Source organism: Trichechus manatus, unplaced genomic scaffold (genome assembly GCF_000243295.1).
Source record: "Trichechus manatus latirostris isolate Lorelei unplaced genomic scaffold, TriManLat1.0 scaffold00001, whole genome shotgun sequence".
NCBI classification, from domain to species: Eukaryota; Metazoa; Chordata; class Mammalia; order Sirenia; family Trichechidae; genus Trichechus; species Trichechus manatus.
The window spans coordinates 17,731,674-17,751,560 of record NW_004443937.1 but is presented as its reverse complement, the minus strand read 5'-3'; the positions used below and the strand labels follow the sequence as shown (position 1 = coordinate 17,751,560).

The following is a 19,887-nucleotide window of genomic DNA, read 5'->3' as shown; positions in this document are numbered from 1 at the left end:
ACCTCAGGTTCAGCACTTGTGCTGCAGACTCCCCCAGGAGTTGTGACATTATTAGGGGAAGACAGGTGACTCAGGATGCCCTCACTCTACCCCCCACTACTTGGGCCCTTGGGCCCATTGCAGGAAGTACCCATAAATCCTCTTAAATCCTCTCTGGGCTCCGTTCTTCCCTCCGGCCAGGTGGGTACACTTGAGTAGTCCACACACCTGTCGGGTAGAAAAGGACGGTTCCTCTGGGCCTGATACTGGTTATCTTGGCCCACCTGTAGATGTCTTACCGCTCTGATGCATTTTTTCAGACTTTGGATTGTTTCATCCCATCCCCCAGTGTATTTTCCCCCTTCTTACTCTCCATGGTTCTCCCATGGGGAGGTGCTGTGTGGTCAGCCGGAAGCAGTGAGCCAGCAGTTGAGAAACGGGAGTCAGCATGCTGGAGAGGTGGGGGGAGGGCTTATGGAGGACACTCCTGAAGCAAGTCTCAAGGTGAGACCAGGGAGGGTCTGCTAGTTGGAGGGTGTGGCTTGTGTAAGGCCTGGGAGCCTAAAATAGCCAGAGGTGAGACAGAAGGGGTCTGAGGGTCCCAGGGCCCAAGCTGAGGCCGACACGCCTATCTTGGCTTGCCTCTTCCTACCTGGTCACCACTCAGTTTACCTACCTCAGTTTAGCACCTCCCTCCTAGCTTGTTAGGAGTAGCAAGTGAGCAGGTATTTGTGAAGGGCTTAGCAACACCTGGCCGTGCTGTTACGTACATAAAAGGCCGAGGACTCTGGATCCTGTGGGCAGTGCTGAGCCAGGAGAGGTTGGAGCAGGGCAATGACGGGCTGACTTGCATTTTTGAAAGTTCACCCTGGCCTCTGTGGTCACACAGACTGGAGGGGGCAGGGTGAGGTGAGCACCTGAGAGCAACAGGTCACACCTCAGACCACATGCTAACCCCTGGTGTGCCAGGATGTAAGAGATCGAAACGTTAAAAAAATCATTTCAATTACGATGCATTTCTTTTAATATGTATTAGAAAAAAAAAGAACTAGTATATCAAACCTGTTTTTTCACAGATGTTATCTGAAATCATAAGGCTTCTACTTACAACAGATTTCTTTGGAATCGATATTTTAGTGGTTCATTGATACAGCAAAAATGGTGAAGTGCTCCAGCCATGGCATTCGTGCCAGGAGGTTACAACCCCAGAACTACCATCCCCCAGAGCGAGGCCTGGGTGTGCCCTGGGTGTGTGTGTGTGTCTGCGTGTGCATGTGTGCATGCAGGGGGAGGGGATGTCATCACCCAACCACAGAGTTCCTCATTTTCACAGCAACCTTGAAATCTGAGGTGGAAAAGCCAGGGCAATGAGGAAACGCTTTCTGTATGAAGGTGTTCAGTGCAGTGTTGCATATAAACAGGAAGCATCACACACAGGCTGGCGAGCAGTATGTGGGGAGGAAACCGTGGCAAACGTGGGAGAGGGCTTCCTGCTGCCTTGGAGATGGTCAGTGAGGCTTTGTGACCACAGGGAGATGCTGAGGTCGTGAGGGCTGCGGGAGGGGTGCACCTGATGACCATGGGCTTCAAACATGACAGAGCACCCCCAATGGTGGGAGGCAGAGGTGCTGAGGGCTGGGGGTTTCATCTCATTTGAGTCTCTATAATGTGGTTGTATTACTTTCAGAATTAAAAAAATACATATCTATTCCTCACTTAATTTTAACTCATTTGTGAAAAATTATTAAATGGAAAAATATTTCCATAAATTTTAATAGGTGAAATAGGCATTCTATCCCAACTCAGAATACTCCCAATCTTTTCATAGATGGAAAAGTAGATCAACAATGAAAAAATAAACAATTGAAAGGAAATAGCAATTTTGCACATAAAATGTAACAAAGGAAGAAAAGAGGACATGGTTGCAGGTGGCCCGTGTCGAGAGAGGGGTGGCTTTTCTTTGGAAGGTGAAGTCTTCTCTATTTTCAATTTTTCAACATTTTGGGGGATTATCGTTTTTTTACACACTTAAATTTCACTTAAAGTTGTTAGGTGCTGTTGAGTTGGTTCTGACTCATGGCGACCCTACGTACAACAGAACGAAACACTGCCCGGTCCTGCACTATCCTCACAATCGTTGCTATGCTTGAGCGCATTGTTGCAGCCACTGTGTCAATCCGTCTTGTTGAGGGTCTTCCTCTTTTTCGCTGGCCCTCTACCAAGCATGATGTCCTTCTCCAGGGACTGATCCCTCCTGATAACATGTCCAGAGTATGTGAGACATAGTCTCACCATCCTTGCTTCTAAGGAGCATTCTGGCTGTACTTCTTCCAAAACAGATTGTTCGTTCTTTTGGCAGCCAACACCAACAATTCAAAGGCATCAATTCATATTCAGTCTTCCTTATTAATTGTCCGGTTTTCATATGCATATGAGGTGATTGAAAACACCATGGCTTGGATCAGGCACACCTTAGTCTTCAAGGTGACATCTTTGTTGTTTTCAACACTTTAAAGAGGTCTTTTGCAGCAGATTTGCCCAATGCCATGTGTCTTTTGATTTCTTGACTGCTGCTTCCGTGGACGTTGATTGTGGATCCAAGTTACAACACAGAAAATACCTTCAGGGCAAAATAAAGGCTACACACGAGTGCACCAGAACATGTGGAAATGGCACACGCGCACAGCAGATGGAAGTGTCTTGAAGGACATTGCCTCCTCCTCCTCTTTTTGGGGCATGGAGGGTGCATCTGAACATGACATGCAGTTCCAACTGGTTTCTTAGGATGTCGGTGAGATTGGTGAGTGTGCCTTTGCTTGAAACCATAATGTCAAAATATCATTTCTTACAGAATATTTATTTAGTGAGTTTTGGGGTGAAAAAGTTGTTATACTGAAATTAAGAGGAATTATCTGTAAAGAGGTATAACTTTTCAAGTACTATCCTGACAAAAAATAATCAAACCAGAGCCAAGTCTAGGGTGAGGAGAGTGAGGCTCTTCCCTGTAGGGCAAAATTTAAGGAGGCATCAAAAAACTCGGTAAACAAGATAAATACTATTTTTAAAAAATAAAAATTAATGCAAAAATCCTTGATGTACAAAATATCAAAGTCTTAAGTAAAGACAGGATCAGTATCAGTGCTCTCCTAAGCCATACTGGAAGTTAAGGCAAAAGGAACAATCAGTAATGCTGATCCTGTCTTTAAGATTTTGATATTTTGTTCATCATGATTTTTTAAAAAAATTTTTATTGTGCTTTAGGTGAAAGTTTATAGAGAAAATTAGTTTCCCATTTGATAGTTTGTACATAAAGTGTTCCATGACATTGGTTGGATTCCCCTACCTCAATGTGTCAACATTCTTCCATTTCCAATCTGGGTTCCCCTTTTCATTTCTTCCAGGTTTTCTACCCCTTCCTACCTTTTCTTCTTTGCTTTTGGGCAAATGTTGTCCTTTTGAGCTTGTGTAATTGATTGTTCTAAGGAACACATTCCTCATGGGTGTTATTTTTTATTTTATGGACCTCTCTATTTGGCTGAAAGGTGATCTCCAGGAATGGCTTCAGTTCCGGTTTAGAAGAATGTTGTCTTAGGCTGGGTTCTCTAGAGAAGCAAAAGCAGTAAAGTGTATAAATATAGAGAGAGATTATATCAAGGAAACAGCTCACATGATTGTAGAGGCTAGAACGTCCCAAGTCCGTGGGTAGAGGCCTCTCCCAAGTCACACAGCTGCAGAAGCTGGCAAGCCCAAGATCGGCAGGTTGGAGAGCAGGGCTCCCGCTCACGGGCTGTGCAGATCAACAAATCCCAGGTTCAGCAGATAAGCTGACAGCTCAAGTCCCAAGAATGGGAGATGAGATGACAGGAAGCAGCTGCAGGATCCAGAGAGAGCAAAAAGCCAGAATGTCTGCTTATACATGGATGCAGGCCACACCTCCAAGGAGACTCCCTTTCATCTGATTGGCTACTCACAGTATAGTCATTCATGGGAGTGATTACATTAAAACACTGAGAATCATGGCCCAGCCAAGTTGACACACAATCTTAACCATCACAGGTGTCTTAGGGCCATAGTCTTGGGGGTTCCTCCAGTCTCTGTCAGACCAGTTTAAGTCTGTTCTTTTTTGTGAATTTGATTTTTTGTTTTACATTTTTCTCCCACTCTCTCTGGGACCCTCTGTTGTGATACCAGTCAGAGTAGTCAGTGTGGTAGCTGAGCACCATCTAGTTCTTCTGGTCTTGGGATTGTGTAGGCTGTGGTTCATATGGTCTGTTAGTCTTTTGGACTAACTGCTCCCTTGAGTTTTTCGTTTTCTTCACTCTCCTTTGCTCCAAATGGGAAGAGACCAATAGTTGTATCTTAGAGAGCCGCCTGCAAGCTTTTAAGACCCCAGACATTACTCACCAAAGTAGGATGCAGAACACTGTCTTTATGAACTATGTTGTGCCAATTGATATAGGTGTCCCCAGAATCTATAGTCCTTCGCCTTCGAGCCTAGGAACTTCATCCCATGAGATGTTTGGTTATCTTTAAGAAGTTGCCCTGACTGTGGCCCTTGTGTGCTCTATTGGCTATATTAATATACATACAGCACCTACAATTATTTATGTAGAAATATCCACAACCATATTTATATCTTCATTTTTGCATTAATTTTTATTTTTTAAAACATGCATAAAAGTATTATTTATCTTGATGACTGAGTTTCTTAGTGCCCCCTTAAACTAACACTGACCTAACCCTAACCTTAACCCTAACCCTAACCCTAACCTTAACTTAACCCTAACCCCCTAGCCTGGTCCTAACTTAACCCTAACCCACAGTCTTACTTGCTGCTGAAAGCACTTTTGTGCCATCATCCAGGTCCACATAACTGGGGCCTGGCCTCTGACTGTTATCACTTCCCTGGTTTTATTTAATCTTTAAATATTTTTAATACTTTCCTTGGCCTTGATCTTCTGCCTGCCTATCTGATCATGTTGTAAGCACCTTTTGTGAACTGCCTGAAACCCTTTGTGGAGCCAGGGGAGGAGCAGGTTGGAGTCTGCATGTTTTCTAGCTCTGTCAGGCAGGGGGGTTGTGTCTTCCTGCCATGGAGTCCTTGGGCCAGGAGATTTGCTGTAACATCGTTTGGGTGAAAGGACAAGATTCTCTTGATTCCTCTGGTTTGTGAGCTGGTCCTGGGGTGGGTGTTACTTGGGCCCCTTGGTTGGGACTGTTTGGAACGCAGGTTCAGAGGCAGGGACTTCTGGAGGAAGCGGTATTGGGAGTTCTACCTCTGAGCCCGGAAGCCATCCGCTAGCAATAAGGACTCCCTTCTGGGTGGTTTAAGATCTGAGGGCTTAATCAACATGGGCTTCCTCCTCTTTGGGCAGCCAGGGTGTCCTGCCCTGTGGACCTGGGCTTGAACTCGGCCTTTTCTAGTGGCTTGAGCAAATCACTGGATCCCTTGAAGCCTCACTGTACTTACCAGTCTAAATGGGAGCAACACAGCAACTATCTAGCACTGGCATGAAAATTAAATGAGGTGCCTGCAAAGAAGCCCCAGCAGGAGGGCTCAATCACTGTGAACTTCTGGTCCTTTCTGGAAGATGTAGCACAGGCAACTTGGGCATATTCTGTAACCTTTTCTCACCCACAGAATTTTTTGGAGATGTGTTTGCGTTATATTCTCTCCCAGGTCCTTGGCCCTCAAATCTAGTTGGTCACCAAATGTTGCTTATTCTACCTCTTCAGTCTCCCCTTCTCTGTCCATCCCCAAGGCCCTGCCCCAGTCCAGCCCTAACTCCCCTCTGTGCCTCCCAGGTGTCTCCCTCCACCCCACACCGCACCTGCGCTGCCTTCATGGGCAGGTATCAGAGTCCAGGCTGCCCCCAATGAAGCCTTCAGCGCACACATTGGGCCCCTGTGCAGAACCTGTTGGTATTCAATATCTGGTCTTTTGTTCATTTTCTGCTGACACACAGCTCACTTCCCAGCCTCCACTGCTTTTAGATGTGACCCTGTGACCAGATTCTAGATCTGAGCAGAAATATTAGACGTGATTTCTGGTTTATTCCCTTGAAAGGAGCATGCCTGCCCCTTTCCTTTTCTCTCCTTCCTCCAGGCTGGAATGAAGATGTGGTGGCTGGAGCTGGGGTGGCCATCTTAGACCATGAGATAGAAGACATGTACTCAAGACTGCAGAGCAATGAAGAAGAAAGCCTGGGAGACCAGGAAATAGAAGAGAAGGAAGCTGGAGGCTCCCTGCCAGCCTCCACTTGGTCGTGGCTGTGTCCCCTACTAAGGCCACAGCCTTGACCAGCAGCTCCTCTCCCACACCTTATGCTTTCTTTGTCTGTGTTCCAATAACAACTTCCTCACGGGGTAACTGTTGCTAGTCCCAGGGCACTACACTGTCCCCATTGGTCCTTTAACTCTGCCCACACCTCACTAAAGAGCCTGTTTACTAAACTATCCTTGGGGAAATGCTTTTGAGGGGACTCTGTTTCTGGCAGGGACCCCGCTGAACACACCCCTTCACCCTGTGCTCTAGCTGTCCTGAAAGTCCCTCTCCACCTCCAAGGCCTTGCTGGAGTTCCCTCTGCTTAGAGTCCTTCCCTGCTGTCCCCCTTCTCCTGGCCGCCTCTGCTCATCTCTCAGCTCTTCCACAGAGCTTCCCCAGAAAGCTGTGCAGACCCGGCGGGGCCAATGCCCCTACGTGCTCTCATCATCGCTCCTGTCCTCCCCACCAGGCCTCTGTTGTGTAGGATTCGTGTCACTCTTCATCCACCTGCTCGTCACCAAATTCCCAGGGCAGAGCACAGAGCCCGGCAGAGCTCCGAAAAAGTCAGGAATGTTCACCGGGGAGGGATGAGAGCCAGCACACCTAGGACATCGGCTGTAGGTTTAATAAAGGGAGGTTGCAGGGAGGCGGCTGGATGCAGCTGGATGTCAGTAGACTGTTACGCCTCGAGAGAAAGGACAACGTTCTCTTCTGTCCATGCGTGAGAGGGGGGATCCGCCCAGGGCTGGGCCCTCAGTGAGGGCAGAGGCTAACTCTGGTCACCTACACCGACTGGCTACATATTTGCAGAGCCCAGAGCAAGATGTGATGTTGGGCCCCTTATTCAAAAATATTAAGAATTCCAAGGCAGCAACAGCAGAGCATTAAAGCCAACGTGGACCCTTCTAAGTGCAGGGCCCTGTGGAGTGCTGGCCGCATGCCCTAGAAGCCAGCTCTGCACCCCTGCCCCCAGTGCCTAGCTCAATGCCTGGCCAGGAAGCATTCCCTCACTCATTCCTTCATTAACCACATGTCTGCTGGGCACCCACGGGGAACCAGAAGGGGTCCTGGCACTGAGGACACCCTTCTGGAGCCCAGGTTCCAGTGGGCAGAGCCAGTAACCAAATGAGCACACGAAACATTCAGCATTTCATTTCAGATGCAACAAGCAGGACAGGGGAGGGGTGGTCACGTGGGGGACGGAGATAAGGTGGTCAGGCCAAGCGCAGGGAGAAGGGGCATCTGGCAGGGTCCTCAAAGAGGTGCGGGAGTGCCTGCAGGGGTGGGGAGAGTGAGAACGGGCAGTGGGGGAGGCAGGGCAGTGATGCCCCTTGTGGATGAGATGGAGCTGTTGGGGACTGTGAGCAGAGCAGGGACCTGGCCTGACTCATGGCTAACAGTGCCCCCTGGTGGCTGTCTGGGAACAGACTGAAGGGGGCAGGGACCTCTGAGGATGCTGTGCGTTGTCCAGGCAGGGGTGATGGGGACAGCTATGGGGGGGGCCAAAGAAGAGTGACTGGATTCTGGATGTATTCTGAAGGTAGTGCCAACAGGATTTGCTGATGGATCCATGTGGGGACAGGGTGGTGTTGGGGCCCCACAGCTTGTGATGGAGAGGCTGAGGGCGGAGATCAGGAGTTTGTTTCTGGACACCCACGTGGGCAGTTAAGGGAGTGTCATCCCAGTCTAGAGCTCATGGGCGGGCCTGGGTGTAGGTGCGAACGCTCCACCCCTTCCCAGAGCTGCAGAAGCCAGGAAAGTGAGCCTGAGGGAGAGCCTGGCCCAAGGGCCGGCCCCGAGTGACAACGAAGTGAGTGAGGCTTGCCCACGTGGGCTGGCTGGAGGACTGCCTGTGTCTGCTTTGGGTGACCAGCGCAGTGTGGGCAGCCAGCTGAGTCTCTCCACACTGCCTGGCAGAAGGCCTCTTGTTCTCTCTGCAGAGCGTGGTGTAGCCCAGGGTCCTGGCCCGTGGAGACAGACGGACAGACAGCACTCAGAAAACATCTGGTTTATTAGGATTAACTGTAGCATACATTGGTTCCTTTAATAGTTCTAAAGTGATAACATGGCCCCCACGCACAGCATATACGTAGGGATGTGGCAGAGCTGCAGTGACAATTACAAACTGGTAAATTGCTTGGGAAATCATGGTGATCTTAATAGGACTATGTTAGCAATCATCCGGAGAGAAAGAAGAGTGTGAGACAGCCCACGGGCCCTCGATGGGGTGCGGAGTGGGCCAGGTGGCCACCCACCTGCAGTGCTCTCAGGTGCCTTCCAGAAGCTTAGGGCTGCTACGGCGGAGGATGCTGCCTATCACACATCCCTGCAAAGAGTGGGGGTAGGATCCCCACAAAGCCCAGGCTGGGATCTCCACTGGTTGCAGGCAGCATCTTTCCCATACAGGCTTTTAGGCATGTATCCACTCCTGCATGGACAAGAGTACGCTGGGGGCCAACGGAAAGGTGCTGTGTTCATACCAGGGCTTGGGCCAACATCCCCATTACTGGGATCCTGCACCCAGATGGAACCAGGATTGGCTGCCTCTCTCTCCAAGGGCCCCTGGCCTTTGCCCTCCTCCTCCTCCTTCTCAAGGCCAGCAGGGTGTGACCTAGCACCGCTTCTAAAACCAGGTTCCTCTGCACAGCTCCGCTGGCCTCCTGAGAATGCTGAGGTGACTCCAGGCCAGATCCACACAGCCTGCAAGGAACGACACATCCCTGCAGTGACCCTGATGGCTTCAGACAGATGGCTACCCACTCAGTGGGGCATGGTGGACCAAGCCCTGCCCTTCTTCCAGCTTATATGAGACAGTCTGGATTTCAGATGATTTTCTTCTTTTTAATGTAGGTGGTTCTTTAACCAGACAAGTCAATGTGATGGAATGTGTCTGTGCCTCTGTAAGAGCTTAAGAACGTCATGCAGCTGAGGGTCCCTAGCTGACCCTGCTTGGGGTACTTTATGGGAAATGGCACTGCCGAGCTTAGGGGCGGCGGCTGTGGAGCCTGGGGCAGCGTTGTCACAGCTCCCGGGGAGCCTGTGGGACAAGGCTGAGCTCCGTGCCGGGTGGGCTGCAGATGGAGCTTCTGCCTCTCCTGGGCTGAGAAGCAGAAGCATCCAGCAGCTGCCCAGCTGCCCAGTGCGGCTGACCTCTCTCAATGCATCTTTTTTTACATTTTCTCCTCCAAAGAGGAGCCACAGAAATCAGGTGGGGTCATGGAAACTGCTCTGTGGGGATCCTGCTGGCCAGCACCCGTGCCCCGCCCCACCTGCCCTTGGGGTCTGGGTCCTTGGCCTGAGGGGCGCTGGCATGCTTAGGGGCCAGGGGCAGGAAAGCACAGGCCCCTAGGCCCCAGGCATGGAGTAACCCTCACCTAGGGACCCAGGATAAGCCCTGAGAAGAGCACGGGTGGGTGATGGAAGAACGGGGGTTTCCGGCCCAAGCCCCTAGCCTTGATGTTTTGAGGGAAGTGGTGGCTGCTTCCCATGGCTTGGCGGGAACAAAACCTATGGGTGGGGGCTGGCGGTGGACAACTCGGCCCCCCACCCAGAACCCTATTTGCCACTCATTCGCCTGATGAGGTAAAGAAAATCCCATTTGAAAGTGGAAGTAGTTCTGGTGGGCCGGTAACCCCGTTTATTGCTGTGGCCTGTAAGGACGCAGGGCTGGGGGCAGGGTGGGATGGATACCTGAGAAAAGCTGGGCCTGGCCTGTGCTCAGGTATCGGGATCGCCTGCCCCTGGGATCAGTGGGTGGTTGATGGGGCAGGTGGCCAACTCCAGTCAGGCAGGAGGCCTGTAGGCGGTGCAGTGGGCACCCACCACATTGGGACTCCCCTCTCCCGCCACCAGAGGTAGCTGTGTGCCCAGCTCTGTGGGCTCCTGCTGCAGCTCTGGGCAGCAGGTGCCCAGCTGAGGGTCTGGGGACACTCCAGCTGGAACTCCCCACTGTCTGCACTCCTCCCCTGTCCCATAAGTCAGGAAGGCCACACTGGGCACCCACTGCAGGAAAGGCTTGGCCTGGCCTTTCTCTCAGGCACGGAGTGTCTGCGTCCCACCCGCCCTCAGCCCTGCCTGCCCCGCCTGTACAGCAGCACCAGCTCCGAGGACCCTTCCCAGGGGCTTGGCCCATGCAGCTGCGGAGGAGCCTGGGGTCCTGTCTGTCTCCAGAGCAGCTACACATGGGAACCTTCTGGGCCCTCAGCAGGCCTCACCCCACCCGTCTGCCCAAGGCAGTGGTGAGGGGCCACAGTCAGCGCCGACCCTGGAAAAGACCCCTTGGCTGGGCCGGAAGCCCCTGCCTCAAGTTCCTTCAAGTTCCCCTGGTCTCACAGCCCCCCACCCAAATAGTCTATGCTTTAGGATATACATTATATATTAAACATTTCATCTTCAATATAATTTCCCTCTCATAGTGTCGGGAAGATTAAACGAGGAAGGCAGCCTCTGGGTACATACGCCCCCAGTGATGCCCCCCTACCAGGAGGGAAAGGGGCAGTGGGGGAAGAGAAAGACTGATTTCTTTGTTGCTCCTCTTTCTGGGCTAAGCCTCCCTCCCACCTCTAAGCCCGGCTTAGGGCTGGGCCACAAAGGAACGGACGTGGTCACGGGTGGCACTCATGGTGAGGAGGTGCAAGCATTTTCTGGGCCTCGGAAGGGGCACCGAGTCTGTCCAGAGGAGCTGCCTCTGGGTACAGCAGCCCCCTCATCACACAGCCGGAGAGCCACCAAGCAAGGCTGGCGGGGGCAAGTGGTTAATGAACTATCGGATCAAATGGCTGCAGCCTGGAATTGCAAGGAGCATCGGAAATCCTGGAGACACTCAGGTGGGGCAGAGGCTGTGCTGACTTTAACGACATTTCAGCAAATTTCCTTTTCTGAAAACTGCCTGTTACCGTTCTTCCTTTTTTGCACAAGGTGTCTGCCCCTTAAGGTAGAGCCAGTGGCTGTCGGCCTAGTATATGACAAGAATGTCTTTTTTTTTTTTTTTTTTTTTTACTAAATTACATTAGAATTCCTCCAATTTGTGATATTTTTGCGAGCCATATCCGAGAAGCCACGTCTTGCCCTTCCTCTGCCCGCTTCCCCCAGCTGTGAGCCCGTAGCCCGGCCAGTGCACTCAGGGTGGGGACCCGGCTCCTGCCACAGGTGTCCTTTGAGAGACCCACATGTTTATTTCATGGAAGACAGAGTTGGTTACTTCAGGAAGCTCTTTGTGGAGAACGTGGTAGGCACCTTCATATATCTGCAATTAGGAGAAACACAGGAGATCAGGGTGCCCACAGGTGGGGTGGGGTCTCTGGTGGCCTTGAGACTGGGGGACCACAGGCAGGGGTAGGGTCTCCTGTGTCCTCTAGACACAAAGGATGGTGGGCTTGGGGTAAAAGATCCGAGTCTGAATCCTGATCAATCCCTTACGTGAGTTATCTACTCTCTGTGTAACCTAGTGAAAAATGGCACTGGGCCGAGGGCCTCCACACACAGTGTCACAGGGGCGCCAATCCCAAGGACAGGGATGTGCATGGTGCCCCCTGGGGTGTGGCCTGACCAATGGGCCACAAAGGACCATTTTAAGGATCAAAAATCACCGGCCTAGTGTAGTCGGTGCTCAGGAAAGAGTTCTCTATCCCCGTTCCCCTCCCACTGCCCAGCTGGGGGCTTTTCCTAGTCCATCCAGAAAAACAGAAGAGTACATCCCCAGCCCAAAACACCACCTTCCAGCTTGGAAGGCCTCTTGCTTAGTCCCTTAGGCCTCTCACACCCATTATGCCACACAGGCTACAGGCTTGGTCCCTGGCCCCTCCCTCTGCAGGCCCAGCTCTTGCAAAAATCCCCCTCCTCCCTGCAGACAAGACTCTGCTCTGTCCAGCCAGCCCTCGCATGCCCAGAGCCCTTGGGACAGCCGTTGAGAGCTGACGCCCTTCGGTCATGGGCAGGATGAAGCTGAGGACCTTCTTTTTGGTTTTCTCAATACCCAGCTGTGGGTTCATTCCTGACCGTAAAATCTTCTAGCTGTTCTTTCCTTCTTCCCTTCAAGTGCATCCACACAGAATAGTCACAAAGGACTGTGTGCCCTCTGATAATTCATAGATGCCACGTGCTCCTAGCATCTGCCTCCCAATGGGCCAGGCTGGCCCTGCACCCTACTGGGACCTGGCTGATGCACTTGCAGGGCTGCCTCCTTCTGCCGCCCTGGGCAGCAGGGCAGTGGCTGCGCTCACCTTGAGTGTCTTGTCCTGGCTCTTGGCTTGCTCCATGAGCAGGTAGGCTCCCCTGCTATCACACAGGCGGTCTGCAGAGCCCTGGAGCAGCAGGAAAGGCAGGGTCAGCTTGGGGAGGGCTCGCTCCACCCGTGAGACGGCATTGAGCAGCTGGGTGCCGAAGCACACCTTCAGCCCCGCCCGGCAGATCAGTGGGTCCGCGTTGTACAGGTCCACCTGGAAGGCAGGAGAAGGGGTGCCCGTTAGCTCTGGGTGGGGCTTTCCCCACCAGGCCCAGTGGGTTTCCTGGGAGCTTTCCCATCTGTCCTGCCCAGCTGGCTTGGTTGGGCTTGTGGGCAGTGGGGGTACACTGCGGTTGGGAGGCAGGGAGTGCAGTGGGTTAGGGACTGTTGGTTTCCTTTTAAATTGAGTTTCAGTTGCACATGTACTGCAGTTAAGGTTAAAGTCCCTCTGACAGCCCCGTCCCATGTATTCCTAAAGCCCACACTCATGACAGATGACAAGGGCTTCCTCGCTGCCCTCCCGGAAGGTGTCCTTCCACTCGGCCATGCCATTGACTCAGCTTAAGATTGGAAGCACAGAAAGGGGTCAGCAGTCTGACTGGGAAAGCTGTGGCCTTCCCTCCCAAACAAGGCGGGAAAGGGAGTCTCTGATGACAAGCTCTGGGGTCTCCCAGGGGCACTGCTCGGGCCCCAGATGGGGAAGGTGGTCTGCCTGACACCCTGGGCAGGGGAGAAGGTGGGGGCACAGCTAGGGGGCTCTAGGACTCTGTGGAAGGTGTCCGTGAGGTGAGGGGATGCTCGCAGCACCAGGTGTGGGGTGCAGGGTGGGGGGAGTCAAGTTGGCACCCATCTTCTATGTCGGGGGCAGTGTGGTAGGGTGGTCTGCAGGGCTCCCTGAAGATGCGAAGTGGACTCCTGGGCAGCCAGCACTGGGTGCCCACTAGAGATGCCAGCTGCTGGTCAGTGCTGGCTGCCAGCTCAGCTGAGGCCAAGGCCCCAAGCCTACCTTTCCTGGTCCTTCCCCTCCACTTTAGCACCAGAAAGCAAGTGGCGGTGGGGGGGATGAAATTAAAGTTTCCACTAGTCTAGCTGAGCAGCCATGGACTCTGCCCAAGGGGTGGTGAAGAGACAGGAAGGAGAGGTTTGGAGGCTCCATCACCTTCTTGGGCCTCAGTTTCCTCATCTGCAGAACGTGGGTGTTAACAGTACCTTCCTCCCAGGGTCACCACAAACGTTCATTTTATGTAAAGTGCTTGGAACAGCGCCCTGTGAGTGTGCAGAGTGGGCGCCATGCAATAATTGGCTGTTCAGCGTCTCACCATCATCATCATCAGATGGGCCATGGCTGGAAGCAGTGAGTGAAGCAAAATGAAGCCGGTCCCCCCACGTACCCCACGGTGCACGGCTGCTCCAATGGCCTGGGCTGCACTGTTTGGGTGCTTGTCACCCTGATTTTGTTCCATGCCATCTCACATACGCACGGATGCTGTAGGAAACTTCAAGTATGAATCTGTATTTTTTTACATAAAACCATCGTATTATCGACTTTGACTATTCCACTCCACCATGGCTCTGAAGAGGTTTCGGTTCATCATGTGGATTTAGCTTCTTTAAGTCTGTCTCCCCGATACTCCTCTGGGCGGGCGGTGGCTGAGTGGCCCGAATGGAGACGGGACACGGTCACCTGCTGGAGCAGTGGGAGCCTTGTGGGAGTGTGGGTCAGCGTGAGGGTCTGGAACGTCCCTGAGTGGGGCTCTGATCGGTGGTCCCATGTGGAGCACAGTAGAGGGCTGGTCTTGGCCTCTGGGGCTCCAAGCCCGGGCCGCTGGGCCTCTGGGGCAGGAGGCCTGTCTGCAGAGTGCTTGCCCTGACTCTGACGTTCCCGCTGGTGACTCAGAACCTGGCCCAGCCTTCGCAGAGCTGCTCTGGTGTCTGCCCTGCTCTCCCTGCATCTCTGGCTTCACTCCTCCTGCCTCTGTGGGGCAGTTCAGGGGATCATCTGCCCCACAGAATCTGGATGAGAAGTTTCTAGAAGTCTCTCAGGTCCAAATGGGCAGCTGGGAGGCTTCTTGCTCCTTTACCCGCTTCTTTCCTCCTTGACAGGAAGTTACATGTTCGAGGCTGGCAGAGAAGTGCCATGGGTGCTAGGGCTGGGTGGAGGGGGGGAGGGTGGCCAGGAGGGCAAGGACCAGGAGCAGGGATACTGCATGGGTGCTGGGGCTGGGGCTGGGCCGGGTGCAGGAGGCAGGAGGGCACGGACCAGAAGCAGGGATTCTGCAAGGAAACGTGCTCCTGGCTGCCCCATGAGGCTGGGAGGGTGTCACCTGTGCTCTGACCCGGACTTCTCCAAGGTGGGCTGCATCCCCCTTCTGTGACCACCACTACAGGCCTTGGCAAGAATCTGGAATCAAGCCAAGAGGGGCAGGCTGTCCTGGGGCCACCTCCCAGCTGCTATTCCTAAGTCCTCCCCATGCTGGGGACCAAGCACTGCAAACCAGACTGTTTGTGAAAAGCCACACGACAAGGATTAGCAACTTCCTGCAGCTGAGCTGGCGTGACTCCTGCAGGGCAGGCCATCTGCTTGGGGGCTGAGCGGCCAAGGGACTGGCAGGCAGTGCACTGGGCGGTGCACGGCCGAGGCTGCAGGGTGAGGGTGTGCAGGGCCTGCAGGGGCCCTATTTGCGAGGAGGGCTGTAGTGCCCATAAGAGTGTGCCAGATGGGAGTTGGTGAGTCCTGACACTGAGAACAGCAAGAGCAGGAACAACTGCCCCACCATCTGCTGGACACACTCTTGTGCTCTCTTTGCAGGGACTTTACAGGTGGGATCTCACTTAATAAAAATAACAAAGCTAACACTTCTGACCACTACCCATCTCTCAGTTTGTCATACTGTGGTGATTTGCATGTTGCTATGCCATCAGTATTTCAAATACTAGCAGGGTCACCCATGGTGGACAGGTTTCAGTGGAGCTTCCAGACTATGGTAGACTAGGAAGAAAGGTCTGGAGATCTACTTGCAAAAATTAGCCAATGCAAACCCTATGGATCACAACAAAATATCATCTAATATGGTGCTGGAAGATGAGCCTCCTAAGTTGGAAGGCAGTCAAAATACGTGGCGGCTACAACAATGGATTTGGGCATACGAATGATTGTGAAGATGGCGCAGGACCGGGCACTGTTTCGTTCTGCTGTACGTGGGCTGCCATGAGGTGGAGCCTACTCCATGTCAACTGATAACAACAACAACAAACGTTTCTGAGCTCTTCCTCTGTGTTTGACACTAAGTGTTCTGCATGTGATAACTCATTTAAGCTTTATAACCACCCTGAATGAGAAATGGCTATCATAATCCCTGTTTCAGAGATGAGGAAACTGAGGCACAGATAGGTTAATAATCTGCCTAATTCCTGTCCCCTACAGAACCCTTGATGTTTAGTTGGGTGCACCCAAGATGAAGGCTACATATCCGGGCATCCCTTGCAGCTAGGTGTGGCCATGTGACCAAGTCTGCCCAATAAGAAGGAAGCAGAAGTGCTGTGTGCACCATCTGGTCAAGGGCTTCTCCTCCCTTCTCCTCTCCTCTTTCCAGTGGCTGGGACATGCACAGAGTAGGGAGACATTATTTGGGACCACGTGGAAAGGCCAACACTCTGGAAACCCCCTCACACTGAGACACCACTGTCAGAGAAATAAGCTTCTCTCCTGTGAAACCACTGTTATTTTGGATACTGGATGCAGCAGTGGTCTGACTCAGGCCCTGGCTAACAATCTAAAGCGTGTTTCCTCACAGTACTCCTGAGGGACTGGATGACAAATGGACGAGAGGCTTGCCCTGGTGATGAGTCACATGACTGCAGAGAGGGCAGAGCTCCCAGGTCCCCCTTTCACAAAGTGGTCCTGACCGGCCTTGTCTCAGGCGAGTACTGCCCCTCTGGGAGTCTGCTCACAGGTTTAATTGCTCTGACAGCCCAAGAGGATTCCTGATCTTCCCTCCATTTCCCCATCTTGATCACGCAGGTCCGGTTTACACAATGGCCTATTCTGGGCCTGAGAGGGAAGGGAGCGGCCAGATGTTCAGGGGAAAAGGTGGGGCACTAGTGTGTGAACTGCAGCCCGCCGTAGGGAGGGGCAGGGGAGGACTGGGGCCAGCAGATCCGGCTGGATGCACTACAGCACAGAGCCAGGCCTCAGCCTCCTTTCTGCCCAATGCCCTGGCACCGACTACGCCAGATGGGAAAACCGAGGCTCAGCGGGCCCAAACCCTCTCCTCAAAGGGCCATTTTTGCCCAATCACAGCGACCTTTGTTTTCTGAAAGCCTAAGATCTAAACTCTCCAAAAGTCCTCTTTGCCTGTGAGTTCCAGAAATGTGTCCTGTAGTCCAGGAAGGAGAAGGACGGGTCACTCGCCCAGAGCAGGCCCAAGCCCAGAGCACTGGTTAGCAAATGAGCCCATTCAGAACCAAAGACCATCAGGAAAGTGAAAAGACAACCTAAAGAACAGAAGAAAATATTGGCAAATCTTCCAGCTGATAAGGGTCTAGTGCTCAGAATATATGAAGTCCTCCTGAACTCAACAACAAAAAGACAAACTAATCAAAAAATGGGCAAAGGACTTGAATAGACATTTCTCCAACGAAGATGCACAAACGGCCAATAAGCACATGAAAGATGCTCAACATCATTAGTTACTGGGTAATGTAAATCAAAACTACAATAAGATACCACGTCACACCCACTGTTGCTGCCACTGTATGCTGTGGAGTCAGGACAGAGGAAAACTGCCCCATAACATTTCTTAGGCTGTAATGTATACGGAAGCAGATTGCCAGATATTTTCTTCCGTAAAGTCACTGGTGGGTTCGAACCGCAGATCTTTCGGTTAGCAACTGAGCGCTTAACCATTGTGCCACCAGGGCTATTGCCAGATAAACAAAAAATAACAAGTATTGGTGAGGATGTGGAGAAACTGTTACTTTCATGCTCTGCTGGTGGGAATATAAAATGGTGCAGTCAGTTTGAAAAACAGTTTGGTGATTCCTCCATAAATTGAACAGAGTTACCATATTACCCTGCAATTCCACTCCGAGGTATATATCCAAGAGAACTGAAAATGGGTACTCAAACAAATACACCTACTCCTCACTTACTATCTTGTTATCTGACATTTCAGGTCTATGAGAATAGTGAAAAATCTACTCTCTGACTATTTTTCACATTAATGATGCACATCTGGCAGTAATGAATGTTGAGGTGCAAGGTGAGAATAAGGCTGGCTGTGATAGTTAAGGTTATGTGTCATCCTGGCGGGGCCAAGATTCTCAGTGGTTTGGCAGTTATGTAATGATGTAATTTGGCAGTTATGTAAGGATGTAGCCATCCTCCATTTTGTGATCTGATGTGGTCATCCTCCATTTTTGCATAACGCAGATTTTCACATAACGGCCTGGTCTTTGGAACCTAACCATGTCGATAAGCGAGAAGCTGGTGTACTTGTACACAAATAACAGCACTATTCACAATAACCAAAAGGTAGAAACAAGCCAAACATTCAATAACAGATGAATGATTAAACAAAATGTACATGCATTCAATGGAATGTTGTTGTTGTTAGGTATGTTGAGTCAGTTCCAACTCATAGCAACCGTATGTATAACAGAAAGAAACACTGCCTGGTCCTGCGCCATCCTCACAATCGTTGCTATGTTTGAGCCCCCTGTTACAGCCACTGTGTCAATTCATCTCATTGAGGTTCTTCCTCTTTTTGGCTGACCCTCTACTTTACCAAGCATGATGCCTTTCTCCAGGGACTGGTCCCTCCTGATAATATGTCTAAAGTACATAAGACGAAGTCTCGCCATCCTCCTTTCTAAGGAGCATTCTGGCTGTACTTCCTCCAAGACAGATTTGTTTGTTCTTCTGGCAGTCCATGGTATAGTCAATATTCTTCACCAACACCATAATTCAAAGGTATCAATTCTTCTTCTGTCTTCCTTATTCATTGTCCAGCTTTTGCACGCATATGAGGCAACTGAAAACACCCTGGCTTGGGTCAGGCGCACTTTAGTCCTTAAAGTGACATCTTTGAAATATTATTAGCCTTAAAAAGAAATGAACTTCTGATGCATGTTATGACGTGGATGAACCCTGAAAACATTATGCTAAATGAGAGGAGCCATTTAGGGGTGATACCAGCTGGAGGCAGGAGCCCAAGCTGCAGCCCCAGGGACGAGGGACTGCATCTTAGTGCCAGGTGACTGACTTCTGTGGATGACTCCCTTGACTGAGACTCCACGCCTTTTCACCTTAAAATAACTTGGGACCCCTGGGGGTTGATAAATGAGGAGAAGAAGACAGGAGGGGGATGAGGCATGCCAGCTGTGTGATGTGGGCAAGGCTCTTCTCCCGAGACTCAATCTGCTTATCTACGGAATGAGGGTGAGCGTGCCAGTGCCTCCAAGGATGGTGGTGAGGTTAACGGAGATGCTGTTGCTGCAGTGCCAGGCTGGGGTCAGCCCACAGTGGCTTTTGTGATGGCTTTTTTGTGGGTGGCATCTGGACCTGACTCCGAGCAACAAGGGCAGGAGAGCTGCTCTGTTCTGGAGACATCTTCCTGGGCCTCAGTTTCCCCATCAGGAGGACCTCAAAAGTTTCTTATGTACTAAGTTTCACAAGCAGTGGACATTTTCCTGGCCACCTGCATGTTTTAGCCACCTGCCGGCACCTCCCCTTCTTTCTGGGGCTCCCAGGGCCCTCCGCAAATGTGAACTTGACAGCCGGGAACAGGCCGACTGGGGCGTCTGCATTTGAACACAGTATCTCTCTGTGGGCAGAAACCCCACATTACAGAGCAGTAAATACAGCTGCAACCACAGCTGGGAGCCCTCTTACACTCTTAGCGGAGCAAAATCTCAGCACCACCCCGACACTCACATCTCTTGACCTATTTTTTCCCACTCTGTTCTGTGATGGAATGCAATGTTACATTTTTAATTAGAACGCTATTAAAAGTAGTGAACACACACTCTGCGCCAGGCACTGTGTTAGTGCTTTACTTGTGTTTGCTCGTTTAATCCTCATGGAACCCTACGATGTAGGAGCTATTATTATGATTACCATTTTACACATGAGGAAACTGAAACCCAGAGAGCTTAAGCGACTCTCCCAAGTCACACAGCAAACGCAGGGTGGAGCCAGGTTAGGGACCCAGGCAGTCTGCTCCACCTGCTGCATTCTGAAGCATGCACCATGCTCCACTCCATCTGGAGAAGAGAGAAGGAAGGTGATCCCGGTGCTCTGAGACGGCCAGGCAAGGTGGGGGGCAGGGGCACCACCATTCAGAGAGAAGAGAGGAGGGACCACCATTCAGAGAGAAGAGAGGAGGCACCACCATTCAGAGAGAAGAGAGGAGGGACCACC

The 19,887-nt window shown here is 51.6% G+C and overlaps 1 protein-coding gene across 2 annotated transcripts in view; it reads right to left on the bottom strand.

Annotated features, from left to right (window-relative positions):
• Positions 1–8,108: 8,108 nt before the first annotated feature.
• Positions 8,109–19,887, bottom strand: part of MGLL (monoglyceride lipase) — a 119,099-nt gene continuing 107,320 nt past the window's right edge. The window contains exons 6-8 of one of the 2 annotated variants that reach the window (XM_023725314.1): positions 12,466–12,681; positions 11,413–11,489; positions 8,109–8,944 (exon numbers count right to left, since the gene is read on the bottom strand). In XM_023725314.1, the coding sequence (XP_023581082.1) occupies positions 8,719–8,944; positions 11,413–11,489; positions 12,466–12,681 (519 nt within the window). In that variant the 3' untranslated portion in view covers positions 8,109–8,718. Of the gene's footprint in view, positions 8,945–11,219; positions 11,490–12,465; positions 12,682–19,887 lie in introns of those variants that run through there. The other variant, XM_004368401.2, reaches the window with a different exon arrangement.